This window comes from Equus przewalskii, chromosome 10, assembly GCF_037783145.1.
Source record: "Equus przewalskii isolate Varuska chromosome 10, EquPr2, whole genome shotgun sequence".
In the NCBI taxonomy this organism is placed as follows: domain Eukaryota; kingdom Metazoa; phylum Chordata; class Mammalia; order Perissodactyla; family Equidae; genus Equus; species Equus przewalskii.
The window spans coordinates 7,127,501-7,148,114 of record NC_091840.1 but is presented as its reverse complement, the minus strand read 5'-3'; the positions used below and the strand labels follow the sequence as shown (position 1 = coordinate 7,148,114).

At 45.6% G+C, this 20,614-nt stretch overlaps 2 protein-coding genes across 3 annotated transcripts in view; one reads left to right on the top strand and one right to left on the bottom strand.

Annotated features, from left to right (window-relative positions):
* RAB37 (RAB37, member RAS oncogene family) overlaps positions 1–20,614 on the top strand; it is a 60,936-nt gene that overhangs the window by 13,402 nt on the left and 26,920 nt on the right. The gene's annotated exons all lie outside the window — the stretch shown is intronic.
* On the bottom strand, positions 3,259–10,101 carry CD300LF (CD300 molecule like family member f). Its single transcript, XM_070561216.1, has 7 exons — positions 9,853–10,101; positions 9,238–9,731; positions 7,797–7,860; positions 6,867–6,979; positions 5,082–5,104; positions 4,613–4,762; positions 3,259–4,136 (listed from the first exon to the last, which is right to left on the bottom strand). The coding sequence occupies exons 1-7, from the start codon at positions 10,011–10,013 to the stop codon at positions 3,981–3,983; spliced, it is 1,161 nt and encodes a 386-aa protein (XP_070417317.1). The 5' UTR covers positions 10,014–10,101; the 3' UTR covers positions 3,259–3,980.

Below are 20,614 nucleotides of genomic sequence, written 5' to 3'. Positions count from 1 at the left end.
CAGTAATATGCACATAGTTCTCAAAGGGAGACTGTCCAAACCCTACTATTTTTATAAAGTGGAATCTTTAAATATTAATAATTCAAAAACCAAAGGAGGGAAACCCCAGCAACGTTAGGCAGGCTATGAATAGGTTCAGTCAGGGCTGAGTGGTTAAGTGTCTTGGAGTTTGTCTTCACAGAATGTGCTTTCCTGGAAACCATACAGCAAAATAGTAAACACCACCCCCACTCAGACCATAGGAACCCTATCTGAACTCTCTCTCCCTTGCAATAAGGGTGCTGGTCCAGCACCCGAAATACGCCTTGGCAGAGACCTTATGGAGCAGCCGGACATGGCTGAGACAACGCCAACACACCAATCTTTAAAGATTATGAAATAGCTTCCTTTCAAACCTCTTGCATATGTTTGCCTCCCTTCCCCCACCCCTGACTACTTCCCCAGCGCTCTCTAAACTTTAGCTGAGGCTTGAACAGATTGGGCTGGATTTCAGGCAGATTCCTGCAGTCGTGACCCAAGCCCTAAAGAACCTGAACGCTTCCGGCAAGCACCACCCGTCGGGAGTCTGCCCTGTCCAGCTGTGGAATGGACTGGACGGGTTTCACAAATGTCACGGGCTAGTCAACTCCATCTGTGAGGACATGAAAAGGTCTCTTTTCAGACAGCCACCAATCCGAATGGCTGGAATTTTGGGTAAAAACATGATATCCAGCGATATATGTGGTAGACGCCTTTTTAAAAGCTTGAATAAGGCAATTACAAGTGATCAGAGTGGATCTGTCTTTCTAAGCTGATTTGCCCTTCCTCACCTCAGGCAGGCTGCCAGAACCTTCCATCTCCAGCCCATATCCACCATCCAGATAAAGGCAGAAGCAGCCAGACTCCTCCAGCCGAACCAAAGTGAGCTGAATTCTAGTCTTCCCTGTGTTTCTAGATTTATGTTGAAAGTTTCACGGCAGTATTCTTCACTAGCATCTGTGACAGATTACCAGAAAAGATGAATTCCTTAGTATCCAACACAAGCATGTACATATAGATTCTGTTTGGTGCTGGCTGCTTAAAAACTCAGCAATATGGGCCGGCTCTGTGGCCGAGTGGTTGGGTTCATGTGCTCCGCTGCGGCGGCCCAGGGTTCGGATCCTGGGAGTGGACATGGCACCGCTTGTCAGGCCACGTTGAGGCGGCGTCCCACATCCCACAACTAGAAGGACCTGCAACTAAGATATACAACTGTGTACAGGGCGGGTTTGGGGAGATAAAGCAGAAGAAAAAAAAAAAAGATTGGCAACAGTTGTTAGCCCAGGTGCCAATCTTTAAAAAAGTTTTTAAAAATTAAAAAATTAAAAAAATTAAAAACTTGGCAATAAAGCCACTTTATGCATAATAGTTAAAATGGCACAGTGACGCACTGGCCCAAGGCTTTCCCTTAGGACTTTTATTCCTATATTTCGACTCACTCTAACTTTGCTCTGCTTTGAGCTTTTCCATTCAAAGATCTCTCTGTAGGCCCTTCTTGCTCTGTAAATCCTGTTACAGCCTGAGTTAAAAACAGTCCCACTCTGACGCAACCAGCTTAAATGACCAGCCCAAGAATGTGTAAGCTTTCTTGGGCTCGGCAAATTCCTCCAGGATGGCAAAACCCTTGAGATTCAAAGGGATCGTCTTTCGGGGATTGGGAGCAGGAGCAAAGAGCAGCGCATGCTGGGATGGCCATTCACCAAGGCCACGTCACCCAGACCACTTGGGGTGTCCACAGTTGTGAGAAGCCAGGCTACCCCAGGACACACAGATAATGGCCCATTCAACACTTCTGCAGCCCCCATACCTGCTGGGGCACTTGCCTGTGACCCCAGGCATAGCTTGTCATTTCTTCCCAAGCCATGACTCCTTTCCCTGACACTTTATCCCAGCCCCCACCAGAAGAGACCTAAGTGAGGTAAGAGACCTTAGTCCTCCAGTCGGGGAGAACCATGGCTCTTCGCGTCTCCCCTGGTTTCAGGCTGGGAGAGGGAAGTCTCTCCACTTCATGCTTCTGGGAAGTCGATGCTGAAATTCCTTCGGCTGCCCGGGTGGCCCAGTACTCCCTTCCTAGAATGATGGACACGGGTGCCCATGCTCCCGAAACCTTGCTCTGGGTTTGCAAGTCTGAAGCATCATGTTACTTATTCATTCCATCAACATATAAACATTCAAGAACCCACCACGTGCCACATGTTAAACTAGGCACAGGGGTACAGCAGTGAAGGAGACAAAGCCCCCACCTCAGGCAGCCCACAGCCTAGCGGAGAGGGGGAAATGATAAACCTACATGCCAGTAAGTCAGTAAGTTCGGGAAGTAGAAAATGCCAGGAGGGAAGTAAAAGACGGCAACGTGACAGAGGGGAATTCGGGGTGTAACAGGGGCTACTGCTGTTAGCATGATGAGGGAAGGTCGCTCTGAGAGGGGACGTTGAGCTGAGACATGATGATAAAAAGAAGCTAACTATTCACGTATCTGTGGGAAGAGCTTTCTGGAAACAAGGAAGAGCAAGTGCCAAGGCTCTGAGAAGGGAGCAAGGCTTATCTTGTCAGAAGAAAGGTCAGAGTGGATGGAGCAGAGCAAGTGAGAGGGAGGCAGGGAAGACGGGGTCAAAGGAACAGGCAGGGACCTGCGGATCCTGGGGCTTTGTGAGCTGCGGTAAAAGGCACCAGAAGGTGATAAGCAGGGAGTGATCAGGTCTGTGCTTGAAAAAGTTCACTCTGGCTGCTGGGAGGAGAATGGACTCGGGCAGAGGACAAAAGAGAATGGACTCCAGGCAGGGGACTGGATGGTTGCCTGGATGAGCCAGAACAGGATTTAGGACATATTCTGAAGGGAAGGCTGCCAGGACTCTAGAATAAAGACAGTAAGCCCAGCGTCTGTAAATACTTGCTAACCATCCCTGTGTGAGGGATGTACACACACACACACACACACACCCATACACTGTCCTCCTTGTACACATAGCGCAGGGTGGTGGCCCAGACTCCAGATTCTGGAGCCAAAATGCCCAAGTTCAAATCCTAACTCACCCACGTCCTGGCAGGAAAACTTGGTAAGTCATTGAACCTCTCTGTGCCTCGATTCCTCATCTGTAAAATGGGGACAATAAGAAAGGTGCCCTCAAAGGGTTGTCGTGAGGATCAAACGAGGTACAGCAGGTAAAGCATTTAGGGGAGGGCACCTACCACATAGTGTATGTTTCCTGCTGCTGCTGTAACAAATTACCACAAATTTAGTGGCTTAATTAAAACAATACAAATTTATTCTCCTACAATTCCGGAGGCCAGAAGTACGAAATCAGTTCCACTGGGCTAAAGTCAAGAGGTCGGCAGGGCTGGTTCATTCTGGAGGCTCCAGGGGAGGGTCGCTTCCTTGCCTTTTCCAGCTTCTAAAGGCTGCGGCGGTCCTCGGCTCTGGCTGCCTCACTCCAACCTCTGCTTCCGTCATCTTGTGAACTTCTTACGTCCCTCTTGTAAGGACTCTTGTGATTATATTTAGGGCACATCTGGATAATCCAGAATAATGCCTCTCCCTCACATCCTCACCTTCAGTACATGCGCACAGCCCGCTTTGCCACAGCAGGTAACATTCACAGGTCCTGGGGACTAGGATGCAGATAATTTTGGGGGCCACTGTTCAGTCCACCATACATGGTAAGCAATAAATTAAGGTCGATTACTGTTATAATCATTATCGCTGCTACTTCTCCCTCGGCAGCCCCAGAGCATACCCCTAGCCCCTCCCAAGCTGTGTGGGAGAGGGAAGGATGTGGCGAGATCCCTATCTATCTTCCAAAAGCCCCCTGAGCCCAGGTCAGAGCGGGAGGTGATGCTGGCTGGATGAGGCAGAGGCCTCAGTCACCGGTTGAATCCATGAGAGGACTGGGGACAGAAGGTAGACAAGGCAGTAATGCATCCACAGACCTCAGGTGGGGTTGGAGAGGGGCCTGGAGCCCAGGCTAAGGCTTCCTGATGGTGCTGTACTCCGTGGGCTCCGCGTGGCTCCCACTGGGACTGTGTGCAACGAGATGGCTTGTGTTGCTGTAGGTTGGTTCCTGATCCAAGGTGTCCAAAGACAGAGCTGGATAGGAAATGTCCTCCCTCGGAAAGGAGTCCTGCAACAAAGATGCCCTTGGCTCAGAGAAGCTGGCAGGAGGCTGTGCCCACCGATGGAGGAAGCCTCGGGTGAGGCTGCGAGGATAGACCCTTCAGGGCTTCTGAAGTCCACTCCCAGGTCCTCCAGCTCCCCCTCCCTCCACTCTGCCAGGCACCCTGAGCTCCACGCCAGGGCAACACGTTTCCCATGGGATCCCAGGAGAAGGTCACTCGGCTTATCTGGGTCTCCCCTGCCCAGCACAAAGGCCACGTTTGACCTATCTCTGAGTCCCCAGTGCTGATACCTGGTAAGGAGACACTTCCAAAAGCCAAAAGCATGCGGGACCTCTACAGGCAAGTCTATCAATGGCTGTGGCTTTTCCCGGCACCCACTTTCCTCCTCTGCACCCACACGGGCGAGAGAAAGCCCATCCTCAAAAGGGGGGCAATGGCAGGTCTGGCTCCAAGCCCCACAGCAGCCCCACCAAGTACACACCATGGTGACGTATTCCCCTTCCACCTGGTCCACCTGGGCAAAGTAGGAGGGTTTTCTGGAGGCCTTCTTCCGCGAGGGGCCAGAGGAGGTTCCCGTGTGCTGCAGGGTCAGGTTCGCATAGCAGACGTCACTCTCTAAGGGCTGGAGCACCTAGGAGAGGAAGCACAGGTTCCTCTTTCACCGTGGAACCAAGTCTGTCTGCTTCCCTGGGCACCCCTCTCCCAGCTTCCTCCCAGTCTCCCTCGCTGACCCCTCCCAGCCCTCCTCCCTTCTGGCAGTTTCCAGCATGCCCCACCCCATCCTCCCAGGGCCCTTTCCCAGGCCCTGCAGCTATGCCTGGAGTATATGGACCCTTTGGCACGTGGTTTGTCTGATACATCTGGACTTCGGTGCTCCTGGGAGATGGAAAATGAGAAAGGAGGGGAAGAGCTGTCTAGTGTCTCTGATACGACCTTGAGGACTCTCTTACCTGTTCTTGGGATATCTCAGGGGCTGAAAGGCAAAAACAATCAGAATTAGAAAGCCCCTCAGGTCTGGGAAAGAGCTGCACGGAAGAAAAGAGGTGAATTAGGCTCCAGGCTCAGAGAGAGGAGACTCAGTTCTAATTCTGACTCCTCAGATGACACCCTCTGTGACTTTGGTCACTTCACCTCTCTGAGCTTCCATTTCTCCACCTGAGAAATAAGGAGACCTCGGCCCACCTGTTCCCCACATCACAGAACCGTGTGATCAGCTGGTCAGGTGGCCCTGCCAGCCGTCAGCTCCCCTGGGATTAAGTTTCCTGCTGCACAATCCAGACTCAGCCTGTCACTTCTGCTGGAGGCCCCACCTGTAGCCCCACTATTGCTCTACCTGGTTCGTCACTAGGGACTCAGCTCAAAGTCAACCTGCCTTCCCTGGCTGCCCGGCGGTCTGCTCCCTCCCCGGCTCCCAGGGCACCTGATTGACACTGGCTCATCGCCTTTGTCCCACTGAATTCTGGTTAGCCTTCAGGTGGGCAGCGAGCTGCGGGCTGCTGGGTGGCTGAACCCAGGCCTTCCTGGCATTCCTAGTGCCAGCTGTGCCTGGCGCATGACGACACAATCAGTGAGAGTTGTCTGTGGAGATAGGATTGCTCCAAGCTGCCCTCCCAGTGGAGGACGAGAGCTGGGAGGGCACAGCGTGGACCAGCTTTCAGGTGCTCACTGGTTCTTGTTTCTTTTTGGCTCCCCTCCACTCCTTCCTGCTCCCTCTTGCTCCCTGCTTTAGAGACAACAAAGAAACAAGAAGTCTCTCCCTTGGTTTTTAGTTTCAAAGGTCTAGATACCGAGGAGCACAGAGTGTACTTAGAACTTAGGTCACAGTTGGTACAACGGAGAAAATGTAGTAAACAGGAGTCAGGCTCCCCTCCTCCCAGACTACAAGGCTCCCCAGGCTGCAGGGGGGCAGTGTGGGAGACGTCCCCATGAGAGCTTAGGTCCCAGTGGGTTCTGAGAAGGGGAGGGGGTGCAATCAGCATGAGAAGGTGGAAGTGGAGCCAGACAGGAAAAGAGTTTGGTTGAGTCCAGAGCTCGTGACTGATGGGTGTGGGCTCGTGAGCAAAGAGGCTCTTCCCTCAGGAGCAGATGTTCACAGGACCAGCTCGTGGCCTGAGAAAGGGCCGGGGCAGAGGAGGAGCAAAAGTAGGAGTCACAACCCACCTTTCTGATCAAACCCAGAGGACTCTGTGGCGTGTGTATCTGTGCTCATGTGTGCATGTGTGCACATGTGTGTACATGGGGCGGGGAGGGCTATGTTGCATGTGCATACATGTGCATGTGTTCATTCCTCTGTGTGTGTATGTGTGCGCACGTGTGTGTGTGTGTGTGTATCTGTGTCTCTCCCTGCCTCCATGTCAGCTCAGCACATCCTTGGCAACCACACAAATTCCACTGAAGTGTCTGGGCACCCTAGATGGATTGCCTGCCTAAGGCCATTGCCACCTCTGCCACCAAGAGCCAAATCAGGAAATAGAGAGGGAGGTGGGTCAGGAAGAAGAGAAGAGCAAGGAGGGATGTGTGGGTGGACAGTGCCAAAGCCCCCTGGGCTCAGCTACGAGCTCCAGGCCTCCCTCCAGCCCCTCTTCTGCCAGCTGCCAGTGGCCTTAGGGACAGTGCCCTCCAGATCGTGTGGGTAATCTCTTGGCCAGATGGCTCCCGGATGACAATGCCGGCCACTGGCCCCGCACACTTCCACCCAGCCAAGCCCCAGCCCAGCCCCAGCCAGACCAACTCACCTTTCTCCCGTTGCTTCACCATTCTCCAAGCCAAGAGTGAAGCCGCCACCGAGAGAAGCAGCAACACCGCAAAGATGAGGGGAATGAGGACGCTGAGCTTCAGGGAGACACTGCTGGAAACAACAGAAGACACGCCGTGCATCCCGGTTCCCCTCCTGCCTTTGGGCCTTATCCCACCCACCCGCTAGCAGGGAGGGCCACACACCTTTTGACCTTTTGACCTGCAGGCTCGTGGTTTCCAGCCTGGGGACGCCCGCTCCTGGGTGCCCTCAAAGATGGTTTTTTAAAAAAGGAGAGGAGGGCTCCACGAGGTAGTTTCAATGGGGCTCGAAGCCTCATAGAAACTGTATGGCGACAGGTTCTGAAAAGGTCCCCCGAGTCCTACACTTGCCCCCTGTACTAGGTTGAATAGTGTCCCCCACCCCTATAATTCCTGTTCACTCAGCACCTGTGAAGGTGACCTATTTGGAAATGACATCTTTACAGATGTAATTGAGTTAAAATGAGGTCATTCTACATTAGAGTGGCTCTAATCTAATGACCGGTGCCCTTGTAAAAGGGAAATTTGGGCACAAGGACACACAGGGAGAAGTGCATGTGATGACAGAGGCAGAGATGGGAGTGATGCTGCCACAAGCAGAGGAACGCATGGATTGCTGGCAACCACCACAAGCTATGAGCGAGTCAGGGGACGGAGTCTGCCTTATAGACCCCAAGAAGGAACCAATCCTGCCGAGACCTTGATTTCAGGTTTCTGGCCCCCTCAGCTGTGAGAGCAAGTGGAAAGAGCCCCCAACATCCTCAATCTCTCAGAAGAAACTGAGGGTTCAGAGACAAGGTCTGGCCGGGACCTGGGACCACAAAGAATCCCCCATTAGAGAAGTTTGGGCCAAGTGGGCACAGGTGACAGCAGCATCAGAGCTGGCTTACCTGCTCTCGGAGTGGTGGCTGGTCACAGTTGGGGAGACTTGGATCTTTTCTGGGGTGACTGGTGCTGTGGACATGGTGGTGGTGGTCGACACTGTAGTTGGCGCTGGGCATACAGACCAGATTACACACTACTCTGCCTGCTAACACACCTGCAGCCCTGCACGTGGCTCTGAGTCTGGGGGCCTGAGGGCTGCCCTGGCCTGAGGAGCCTGGAGCAGGGCCATGGGGAGGGGCTGATAGCCTGGACCGCTCATATCTCCATGGCCTCCAGGAGACGCAGAGCCTCAGAGGCAGGTGGGGCTGGGCACGGGTCCAGGGAGGACGTTGAGCAGGCCCTGGAAGGTGAGAGGGGGCCCAGGATGGCTCAGGACGAGGGAGCTGGAGTTCAGCTGGACTTAAACATTCCTGATGCTCATGACAAGGGCTCAGCCAATGCGTCACCCCGTCTTATCTATCCAGCAAGGACAGGAGCACAATAGGGGCTTGCCCAGTGGCCAACACATGCAAGATCTGTGACCTCTAAGGTCAGGACCAGCCCTGAACAAAATCATAAGGTTCAGGAAGAGCCTTTACTTTGGGCAAGTTATTAACCTTCCATAATGGGCACGGCTACTTCTCAGGAATATTGTCAGGATTCTATGAGATGACGACTGTGCTGCGCTTTGCCAGTACAACATGTCTCACAGGTTCCAGGGGTGGCGGCGACCCTGTGACATGTGCTCCCTCTTTGCCACAAGTGTGCCATGAGCTGGTACTGCCTGTCTGAGGGTCAGCAGAAGCAGAGCCCAACAGAGGGACTTGTGAAAATTGAGGCACTGGGACCTCTGAACTGCCCCTCCCAGGAGTGCTTGCATTCGAGAAGGACTTAGGAAGAGAACATCACTAAGTCCAGACATGTGAATGGCTCGTGATGGGATTTCAGACACCAGAAATGCAGCCTTTCGACTGTGGAGGTCTTTCCAGACCTCAGCAATTAACCGCAGCACCCAACTGTGCTGGGCCTCTTTCCCCCGAGACTGGATATGGAATGGGGACAGCAGCTATGAAGTCCCAGCCCCAAACTCCACAAAGAGCAGGGACATCTGAGCTCTAGAGGTCCCAGAAGAGCATTGGCAGTTGTTGGGTGGGGTCTCTGGGTCCCATGGAAGAGGGTGCCTTTGGCCCATGGGCTGAAGCTGGGACCATCGCCTTGATCTCTACAGGCAATAGACTCAGCACTGAGCTGTGCAGAGGAAAAGCATGTGCCTAGAAAGGATTGAGCCCATCCTGGAGGAGGCCCTGGGAGCCAGGAGAGCATCTAGAGAGGCCCTGCCCCTCCCGATCCCAGGCGGTCAGTCAGGGAGACCTCAGGACTCAACTGCCCTCTATGACAGTTTACTCTGACCTCAGGGACCAGAACAGAGCAGTCCCTGAAGAGACACATCCAAACACACACTCTTACCTGGGTCAATGGTCACTTTAACTTGGAATCCCGGGTCAGTTCCAGTTCTCTTAATCCCACACCAGTAAGTGTCTTCATCGTCTCGCCTGAGCTCCTCCATGGTCACGGTGAATGTGAGGTTTCTCTGATCGTCCCTGATGGACACACGGTCCTGCTTCACCTCCTGCTCTGATCCATTGGTTATAACAAGGATCTTGCACCTAGCCCAATCAGCTCCTCGACACCACCACTTCCTGTAGGTCTTCCATCCTGGGCCATAGCAACACCGCACAGTCAACGAGCCCCGCTCTGGACCTCTCATCACTTTTGGACCCCTGATGTCAAATGAGCCTGGAAAACACAAATCCATGTACCTGTCATCTCCTCCCTTGAAGGCAGGGCCACGGCCTCCTGCATTGCGAGTAGCTCCAATAAATCCAAGCGCCTGCTGAGGTGAATAGCAGTCGAGGAAGGAATGCACTTTCCACAAGACAGACCTTTTGTCCTTCAAAATTCTACTGGTAAAAACCACCAGGAAAATCACCTAAGAGCACAACTATGGACCTCAAAGACACAAAAATGTGGACACTGAGCAATACTAGCTTCCTGTAATTCACCCTCTCCCCAATCTATAGCCGATAAATCTTTATATTCCCAGCAATGTCCTTTTGCAGCCATCTCTGTGTTATGCTGGTCTGATGGGGAGGAAATACCAGAGGATCCATTTCCAAGGGAGAATGATTGCTGCCCTGACTTTGCACTGATGACCTCAGGAGGTTCGGCCAAAGCATCCACATCACGTGGCTGTGGAAAGGTTGTTCCTAGTGGTTATGCTGTAGTCCACCACCCTGGCAGGAACGCCTTTGAAGTTGACCAGAACAGTGATGCTAAATGGTCTCCATGTGCTATAGAATGCATATCACACAGATCCTATTTTCTCCATTGAATAGCTTTGGTTCCTTTGTCAAAAATCAAATAAGTGAGTTATTTATGCATTTTCCATTCTTTTCCATTGATTCATCTGTCTGTCCTTATGCCAATCCATATTGTCTTGAATACTACAGCTTTGCCATAAGGCAGGTGCTGTAGAGTGAAGCAGCATTTTCTTATGATATATGTTCTTGTTCTTTCTTTCATTTTCTCACCTCTGAAAGAGTCAGGATACAGGGAAATGTTTCTCTACTGTAAGAGAAACAACACTCCAAGCATGATGAAAACTGGCGCTGACACTAGGCCTCAGCAATAGACACTGGGACATGGTGAAGACCTCAGCAATCTGGAAAGCAAATGACCCCTGCACAGCCCCATTCCACTGCAGCCCATTGTGCTCATGCAAGAAGTGGGTCATGTGGTTTCAGACCTTTTCATTTTTTTGGAGTAGCCAGAAATCTGAATTTTGTGTGGAACCTCTCAATTTTAAAGACTGGCTTAACTAGGAACAACAACAGTGATGCAGTGCAGGCCACACAAACCCTGTCTGCCTCTGAACCTGGCTGTCAGTGCTCAACTCCAGATCTATATTCAGACGTAAGGCCCTTTCCTGTCATTTTTTCTGTGCTGTCTTTATCAGGGTTTGATATTAGAGACATGCTAGTTTCACCTACTTTTGAATTGCCTTCCTTCCCTTTGAAGTCCTTGACTCTCTCCACCCCCAACATCTTTTGTCTTTAGCTGAGGATGGCATTTAAGGGGAGGGCTTTAGCCATTTTGTCAAGTTAATCTGCTTTCCTGGGTTTCTCTCGTGTGTACATGTTATTAAACTTTTGTCTGTTTTTCTCCTGTTACTCTGTTTCATGTCAACTTAATTTTAGGCTAGCCAGAAGAACCTTGAAGGGTAGAGGGAAATTTCTTCCCCCCATACAGTACTTACACAAACCTAGATGGTATAGGCTACTACACAACTAGGCCATATGGTACTAATCTTATAGGACCACCATTGTATACACAGTCCATCGTTGACCAAAATGTCATTATTCAGAGCATGACTGTATATCTCTCTGTACATATCAGAGATATACAGTCATGCATCCCTTAACAATGGGGACAGATTCTGAAAAATGTGTCATTAGGTGATTTCATCATCGTGCAAACATCATAGAGAGTACTTACACAAACCTAGAATGTATAGCCTATTACACACCTAGGCTGTATGGTACTAATCTTATGGGACCACTATCATATATGTGGTCTGTCATTGATTGAAATGCTATTAGGTGGTACATCACTGTACTAGAGATTATCTGAAGAGATGAACAGATGAGAATTTTTAGCATTTTAAAGATGAAAAATGAGAAAGGACTTACCCCACCAGATATTAAAACAACATCAGCCCATAATAAAGAAACCAGCTTGGAAATCTAATGAGAATAGATAAACATATCAATAGAATAGAGTCAATAAGCTGTAAACAGACCTAGTCTATTGAAGAAGTTCACACACACCACAGAAGACTATAAAGCTAAGTGAGGAGGGAAGGGTTATGGCATAAGCATTGCAGGATACTGTCACCTCTCAGCAAGCTACAGTTAGGTAAATTCAGGGAGTTTAAGGAGGTCAGCATAAAATAGCAAATCATTTTTTAAACTAGAAGAAAATAGATGTGAATCTTTATAAAATCTCTGAATTAAAGGGAGAACTTTCTAAACTTAAAATTAATGGGCAACACCCCCAGGATTGTGCATGTGAAAGAAAGTGCATCTCCTCCCACCTGGTACACCAGTTTGGCCAGTCAGCCAGAGTAAGGTACCCTCACAGAGTACCTGCACATATGTTAGTAAAGCAGCAACTACAGGCAGGCAACTGCAGAAGGCCCTTGCCAGCATTGATACCAAAGGACAGGCACAGCTTCCAAGGATCATGGTGGGTTCAGAATACATAGCTCCTGCTCACCCCCCACAGTGACAGCAGGTGGAATCTGTGACCAGATACTACCAATATGCAAAGGCACAAATCCACCCCAGCAAATAATATGAGGATGTATATTAATACTCCAGACCAGAAGGAAAATGACAAGCACCCAGAAGTCAATCCTGAAGGCACAGAAATTTACAATCTAAATGACAGAGAATTCAAAATAGCTGTAAAAGAACTCCATGAGTTACAAGAAAATTCAGAAAGACAATTCAATGAAATCAGGAATAAAATTAATGAACAGAAGAATTCTTCACAAAAGAGATTGAAACTATAAAGAAAAACCAATCAGAAATGTTGGAGATGAAAAACACAATGAATGAGATAAAGAAAAAACTGGAGTCCTTGAATAACAGAGCTGATATTATGGAGGACAGAATTAGCAATTTGGAGGACAGAAACATAGAAATGCTTCAGATGGAGGAAGAGAGAGAGCTAAGACTAAAAACAAATGAAGAAATTATCTAAGAAATATGTGACTCAATTAGGAAATGCAGCATAAGGATTATAGATATTCCAGAGGGAGAAGAGAGGGAGAAAGGAGCAGAAAGCTTGTTCAAAGAAATAATAGCTGAGAACCTCCCAAACCTGGGGAAGGAACTGGAACTACCAGTAAAAGAAGCCAATAGAACTCCTAACTATATCCATGTAAAAAGACCTTTTCCGAGGTATATATTAGTAAAACTGGAAAAAGTCAATGACAAAGAAAAAATATTAAGAGCAGCAAGGCAGAAGAAAATAACTTACAAAGGAACCCCTATCAGGCCTTCAGCAGATTTCTCAGCAGAAACCTTACAGGCTAGGAGAGAGTGGAATGATATATTCAAAATTCTGAAAGATAAAAATTTTAGCCAAGAATACTCTATCCAGTAAAAATACCCTTCAGATATGATGGAGAAATAAAAACTTTCCCAGATGAAACAAAGCTGAGGGAGTTCATTGCCACAAGACACCCCCTACAAGAAATGATCGAGAAGGCCCTCAAATACCTGAAAAAAAAAAAAGCATTTACAAAGCCTTGAGCAAGGAGATAAATAGGCAGAGAAAATCAGAAAATTGCAGCTATCAGAACAGGTTAGCAAACACTTAATTATAACATTAAAGATAAAGGGAAGGAAAACATAAAAAAAAACTATAATCTCATTATTTTAACCACAAACTAACAACACAAAATGGAATAAGTTGTGACAATAATAACTTAGAAGGGGAAGAGAAACAGGATGGAACCCACTTAGACTAAGGAAATAAGAGGTTAACAGAAAATGGACTATCTCATCTACGAGATTTTTTTTACACAAACCTCATGGTAATGACTAAACAAATAATCAGAACAGAGACACAAATGATAAATAAAGAAAAAACTGAGAAAACCACCATAGAGAACTACTTAATTGAATTGGTAGTCCAAAATACATGGGATGAGAAACAAGAGAAATACAGAACAACTGGAAAACAAGTGATAAAATGGCATTGTTAAGCCCTCATATATCAATAATCACTCTAAACATAAATGGATTGAATTCTCCAATCAAAAGACACAGAGTAGCTGGATGGATTAAAAAACAAAATCCAACAATATGCTGCCTTCAGGAAACACATGTCAGCTCTAAAGACAAACACAGGCTGACAGTGAAGGAATGGAAGATGATACTCCAAGCTAATGGCAAACAAAAGAAAGAAGGTGTTGCCATACTTATATCAGACAAAACAGATTTCAAGACAAAAAAGGAGATAACGACAAACAAACACACAGCAACAGAGATTGGACTGGTGGTTACCATAGAGGAGGAGGGAAGGGCAAAAGGGGTGATTAGGCACATGTGTGGTCATGGATTATAATTAGTTTTTGGGTGGTGAACATGATGTAGTCTACACAGAATTTGAAATATATTACAATGTACACCTGAAAGTTAAATAATGTTATAATCCAATGTTACTGCAATAAAAAATAAAAATTAAATAAAAGATTAAAAAGGCAATGAGAGACAAAGAGGGGCAGTATATAATGATAAAAGGGACACTCCACCATGAAGACATAATACTCATTAATATACATGCACCCAACACAGGAGCACCAAAATACATAACGCAACTATTAACAAACCTGAAAGGAGATATTAACAAAAACACAATAATAGCAGGGACCTTAACACCCCACTTACATCAATAGATAGATATCCAATAGAAAGTCAACAAGGAAATAGTGGAATTAAATGAAAAAGTAGACCAGACGGACTTAATAGATAGATATAGAACTCTCCATCCAAAAACAGCAGAATATGCATTCTTCTCAAGTGCACTTGGAACATTCTCAAAGATAGACCATATGTTGGGAAACAAGGCAAGCCTCAATAAATTTAAGAAGATTGAAATCTTATCAAGATTCTTTTCCGACCATAATGCTGTGAAACTAGAAATCAACTACAAGAGAAAAGTTGAGAAAGTGACAAATGTGTGGAGACTAAACAACATGCTACCGAACAACCAATGGATCATTGGAGAAATTAAAGGAGAAATCAAAAAATATCTGGAGACAAACGAAAATGAAAATACACCACAGCAGCTCATATGGAATGCAGCAAAAGCAATCCTAAGAAGGAAATTCACAGCAATACAGTCCCACCTTAACAAACAAGAAAAATCTCAAAAAAGCAATCTTAAACTACACCTAACAGAGCTGGAAAAAGATGAACAAGCAAAGCCCAAAGTCAGCAGAAGGAGGGAAATAATAAAAGTTAGAGCAGAAATAAATGAAGTTGAAACAACGAAAAAAAAAAAAACAGTAGAAAGGATCAATGAAACTAAGAGCTTCTTCTTTGAGAAGGTAAACAAAACTGACAACCCTTAGCCAGACTCATGAAAAAAAAAAGAGAAGGCTCAAATAAATAGAATTAAAAATGAAAGAGGAGAAATTGCAACGGATACAACAGAAGTACAAAGGATTATAAGAGAATAGTGTGAAAAACTATATGCCCACAAATTGGACAATCTAGAAGAAATGGATAAATTCTTAGACTCATACAACCTCCCAAAACTGAGTCAAGAAGAAATAGAGAATCTGAATAGACCAATCACAAGCAAAGAGATTGAAACAGTAATCAACAACCTCCCAAAATATAAAAGTCCAAGACCAGATGGCTTCTCTGGAGAATTCTACCAAACATTCAAAGAAGATTTATTACCTATTCTTCTCAAACTATTCCAAAAATTAAAGATGACAGAACACTTTCTAACCCATTTTATGAGGCCAACATGACTCTGATCCCAAAGTCAGACAAGGACAACACAAAGAAGGAAAATTACAGGTCAATATCGCTGATGAACATAGATGCAAAAATCCTCTACAAAGTATTGGCAAACCAAATACAGCAATATATTAAAATGATCACACACCATGATCAAGTGGGATTTATACGAGGGACACAGTGATGGTTCAACATCTACAAATCAATCAATGTAATATACCACATTAACAAAATGAGGAATAAAAACCACATGATCATCTCAATAGATGCAGAGAAAGCATTTGACAAGATCCAACATCCGTTTATGATAAAAACTCTCAATAAAATGGGCATAGAAGGAAAGCACCTCAACATAATAAAGGCCATATATGACAAATTCACAGCCAACATCATACTTAACAGGGAAAAACTGAAAGCCATCCCTCTGAGAACAGGAACAAGACAAGTGTGCCCACTCTCGCCACTCTTATTCAACATATTACTGGAGGTTTTGGCCAGAGCAATTAGGCAGGAAAAAGAAATGAAGGGTATCCAAACAGGCAACAAAGAAGTAAAACTCTCGTTGTTTGCAGACAACATGATTTTATATATAGAAAACCCTAAAGAATCCATCAGAAAACTATTAGAAATAATCAACAATTACAGCAAAGTTGCAGAGTACAAAATCAACTTACAAAAGTCAGTTGCATTTCTGTACTCTAATAATGATCTAGTGGGAAGAGAACTCGAGAATACAATCCCATAGCAACAAAAAGAATAAAATGTCTAGGAATAAATTTAACCAAAGAGGTGAAAGACCTATACACTGAAAACTATAAGACATTATTGAAAGAAATTGAAGAAGACATAAAGAAATGGAAAGATATTCCATGCTCATGGATTGGAAGAATAAATATAGTTAAAATGTCCATGCTACCTAAAGAAATCTACAGATTCAATGCAATCGCAATCAGAATCCCAATGACATTCTTCACAAAAATAGAACAAAGAATCCTAAGATTCATATGGCGCAACAAAAGACTCTGGATAGCTAAAGTAATCCTGAGAAAAAAGAACAAAGCTGAAGGCATCACAATCCCTGTCTTCAACATATCCTGCAAAGCTGCAGTAATCAAAACAGTATGGTAATGGTACAAAAACAGACACACAGATCAATGGAACAGTATTGAAAGCCCAGAAACAAAACCACACATCTACGGACAGCTAATCTTTGACAAAGGAGCTAAGAACATACAATGGAGAAAGGAAAGCCTCTTCAATAAATGGTGCTGGGAAAACTGGACAGCCACATGCAAAAGAATGAAAGTAGACCACTATCTTGCACTATACACAAAAATTAACTCAAAATGTATTAAAGACTTGAATGTAAGACCTGAAACCATAAAACTCCTAAAAGAAAATATAGGCAGTACACTCTTTGACATCCATCTTAGCAGCATCTTTTCAAATACTGTGTCTACCAAGGCAAGAGAAACAAAAGAAAAAATTAACAAATAGGTCTGCATCAGACTAAAAGCTTCTGGAAGGCAAAGAAAACCATGAACAAAATGAAAGGACGACCCACCAATTGGGAGAAAATATTTGCAAATCACGTATCTAACAAGGAGTTAAGGGGCTGGCCCAGTGGTGCAGTGGTTAAGTTCGCACATTCTGCTTCTCTGCGGCCCTGGGTTCGCCGGTTCGGATCCCGGGTGCGGACATGGTATGCCATGATGTGGTAGGTGTCCCACATATAAAGTAGAGGAGGATGGGCACGGATGTTAGCCCAGGGCCAGGCTTCCTCAGCAAAAACGAGGAGGACTGGCAGTAGTTAGCTCAGGGCTAATCTTCCTCAAAAAAAAAAAAAAAACAACCCAAGGAGTTAATATCCAAAATATCTAAAGAACACATAGAACTCAACAACAAAAAAACTAAACAACCCGATCAAAAAATGGGCAGAGGCTATGAACAGACATTTTCCCAAAGAAGATATACAGATGGCCAACAGACACACGAAAAGATGTTCAACATCACTAATTATTAGGAAAATGCAAATCAAAACTACAATGAGATATCACGTCACACCCATCAGAATGGCTATAATCACCAAGACAAAAAAAATAGCAAATGTTGGAGAGGATGTGGAGAACAGGGAACCCTCATCCACTGCTCGTGGGAATGCAAACTGGTGCAGCCACTATGAACAACAGTATGCAGATTTCTCAAAAAATTAAAATTAGAAATAACATATGACCCAACTATCCCACTACTGGGTATTTACCCAAAGAACTTGAAATCAACAATTTAAAGAGACTTATGCACCCCTATAATTCATTGCAGCATTATTCACAATAGCCAAGATGTGGAAGCCACCCAAGTGCCCACCGACTGATGAATGGATAAAAAAGATGTGGCATGTATATACAATGGAATACTACTCAGCCATAAAAAAGACAAAATCCTCCCATTTACAACAACATGGATGGACCTTGAGGGTATTATGTTAAGTGAAATAAGCCAGACAGAGAAAGACAAACACCGTATGATTTCATTCCTATGCGGAAGATAAACCAATACATGGACAAAGAGAACAGATTAGTGGTTACCAGAGGGGAAGAGGGTTGGGGTTTGGCATAAGGGGTAAAGGGGCACATTTATGGCAACTGACAAATAATAATGTACAACTGAAATTTCACAACGTTATAAACTATTATGACCTCAATAAAGTAAAAAATAATTTAAAAAATTAATGGCGACATCACACAAGAGTCAGTAAATTTGACTATATCCAAATGTAACACTTGGACGTACTAATAAAAAAGACTGAGAAGGCAAGGAATAGACCGGGAGAAATACGTAGAACAAATAACATAGAAAAGGATTAATACCCTTTCTCTTTCTAAAGCACACAGACAAGAAAGACATTAAGACCTCATATGGGAACTGATAAGGGATAAGACAATGCAAGTCACAAAGAGAAAATTCAGGTGGATAATAAAATTTGAAATGTTCAATTTAATCTAGCAAATAAAAACATTCTAAATGATGTCATTTTCACATATCAAACGAACCAAATTTTTATGACTAACATACTGCTGACGTGGCTGGAGGGGAACGGGCACGCTGAGAAGCTGCTGGTCGGGATGGAACTGGTCGAGCCCGTGCAGAAGCAGCAGGGCAGTCGTACGTACCAAAAACACTCACGCCCTTTGCTCCAGTAATTACATTTCTAGGATTTGGTCCCTGGGAAATAATCAGAGAGGCTAACAAAAATGTGTGCACAAAGATTCATTACATAATTACATATAATAGCAAAAACAAAGAAAAAAAGGTTAACCTATCCATTAGGGAAGTAATTAAGTATAAAATGAAATAGAATGCAGACACTGATATATACTTAGAAATATTTTTAATTATGTGGAAATCTTCATATGAAGTGAAAATGTTTTTTTAGATATCATATATAATATAATCTCAACAAAGTTTTAAAATATGCATAAAGGGGCCAGCCCGGGGCATAGCGGTTAAGTTCCCGTATTCCGCTTCAGCGGCCTGGGGTTCGTGGGTTCAGATCCTGGGCATGGACATACACACAGCTTATCAAGCCATGCTGTGGCAGTCGTCCCACATAGAAAGCAGAGTAAGATGGACACGGATGTTAGCTCAGGGTTAATCTTCCTCAAAAAAAAAAAAAGCAATATGCATAGAAAAAAGATTAAAAGGAAATAAGTCAAAATGTTAACAAATGGTTGCCTTAGGCATTAAGATTATGGACCCACTTTTTTCTATGTTTCCTAATTCTTCATTTTTTTCTGTACTTTCCTAAGTATCAACAATTACTACTTATCGCTTTGAAAATCATAGAAAAAGAATCTAGGGCCTGGTCAGGGCTGTTTAATGGTGTGCTAGGCAGAATGATGACTCCCCAGGATGTCGACGTCCTAAACCCCAGAACAGGTGAATACGTTCAACCTTCCATGGCACAAAGGGACTTTGCAAATGTGATTCAGTCAAGGGTCTTGAGATGGAGAGATTATCCCGGATTATCCTGGTAGGACCAATACAATCACAAAGGTCCTTATCAGAGGGAGGCAGGGGTGTCAGAGGCACAGGAGAGGTGATGATGAAGCAGAAGTTAGAGTGATGTGGGGCCACACGCCAAGGAATGCCGGCAGCTTCTGGAAGCTGGAAAAGTCAAGGAATCAGATTCTCCTACTACCGCCACCAGGAAGAATGCAGTCCAGTTGACCCATTTTATTTTAGACTTCTGACCTCCAGGCTGTAACATTATAAACTTGTGTGGTTTTAAGCCACTCAGTTTGTGGCGATATGTCCCAGCAGTCCTAGGAAACTAATACAGAGGGCCACTCCATCCTTAGTTGCCCTGTTAGACAATCTCACCTGAGCATTTGGTATTGGGCCTGACTCTGGAACCATCTTCTCCACTCACTTCTTGGACCTCACTGTCCAGGCGCTCGCTCCCTATCAAGCTCAGCAGAGCACGGGTCCTGCCGTCTGAACCCTCCCGACACAGAAGGCAGCCCTGAGTTCTAAGGAGCAGCATCCTCCTCAGGCATGGTTACTCATGGCCTAGATGATCAGGAATAACCTTAGATCAGGAGGAAACTGAGCCCCAGGAGGAGGTGACTGGCTCACCATCCATGAGTGACAGTCAGGACCGGACCCCATCTCCAGCATGGCACAGGACATCAGCTAGTCTCCACTCTGGGTCGGCACATCTGGGGTCTTATCCTTCTCTGCCACCACTTAGGGTGAGGCTTAAGTTGGACAAGGCAGATAATTTTTCTCTGAAAAAATAGGATAATTAAAAATATCTTCCTTTTTCACAGAAAATGAATGCTTTAAAGACCAGTGGGAACTTTCTGGTTGATTTCCTTTTCTTGTGCACAGTCATACATCGCTTAACAACAGGGACATGTTCTGAGAAATGTGTTGCTAGGCAATTTCATCATTGTGCGAACATCATAGCATGTACTTACACAAACCTAGATGGTGCAGCCCACTACACACCTGGGCTACATGGTACTAATCTTACGGGCCCACCATCAGATTTGTGGTCTGTCATTGACTGAAACATCCTTATGTGGTGCATGACTGTACTTTTAAAACAATGAACTCTTCAGAAGAGGGAAGCAGCGCCAGGGAAATTCTTTACTTGTGACTGGAAGTTCCGTGGTGAGAGGTGGCATAGAGATGCACATGAGCAAGCGGGTTCCTATCAGCACACAGCTGTGCCTGCTCGC

Bases quoted from the DNA above. Each gene is read 5' to 3' on its own strand.
- CD300LF (XM_070561216.1), bottom strand. From the start codon at position 10,013: ATGTGGATGCTTTGGCCGAACCTCCTGAGGTCATCAGTGCAAAGTCAG. The intron at 9,732-9,852 runs GCTATAGATTGG...TTTTACCAGTAG, and splicing joins GGGAATATAAAGATTTATCG to AATTTTGAAGGACAAAAGGT. The intron at 4,137-4,612 runs GTGTGTACTTGG...TCTTTGTTGCAG, and splicing joins AAGGGGAATACGTCACCATG to GACTCCTTTCCGAGGGAGGA.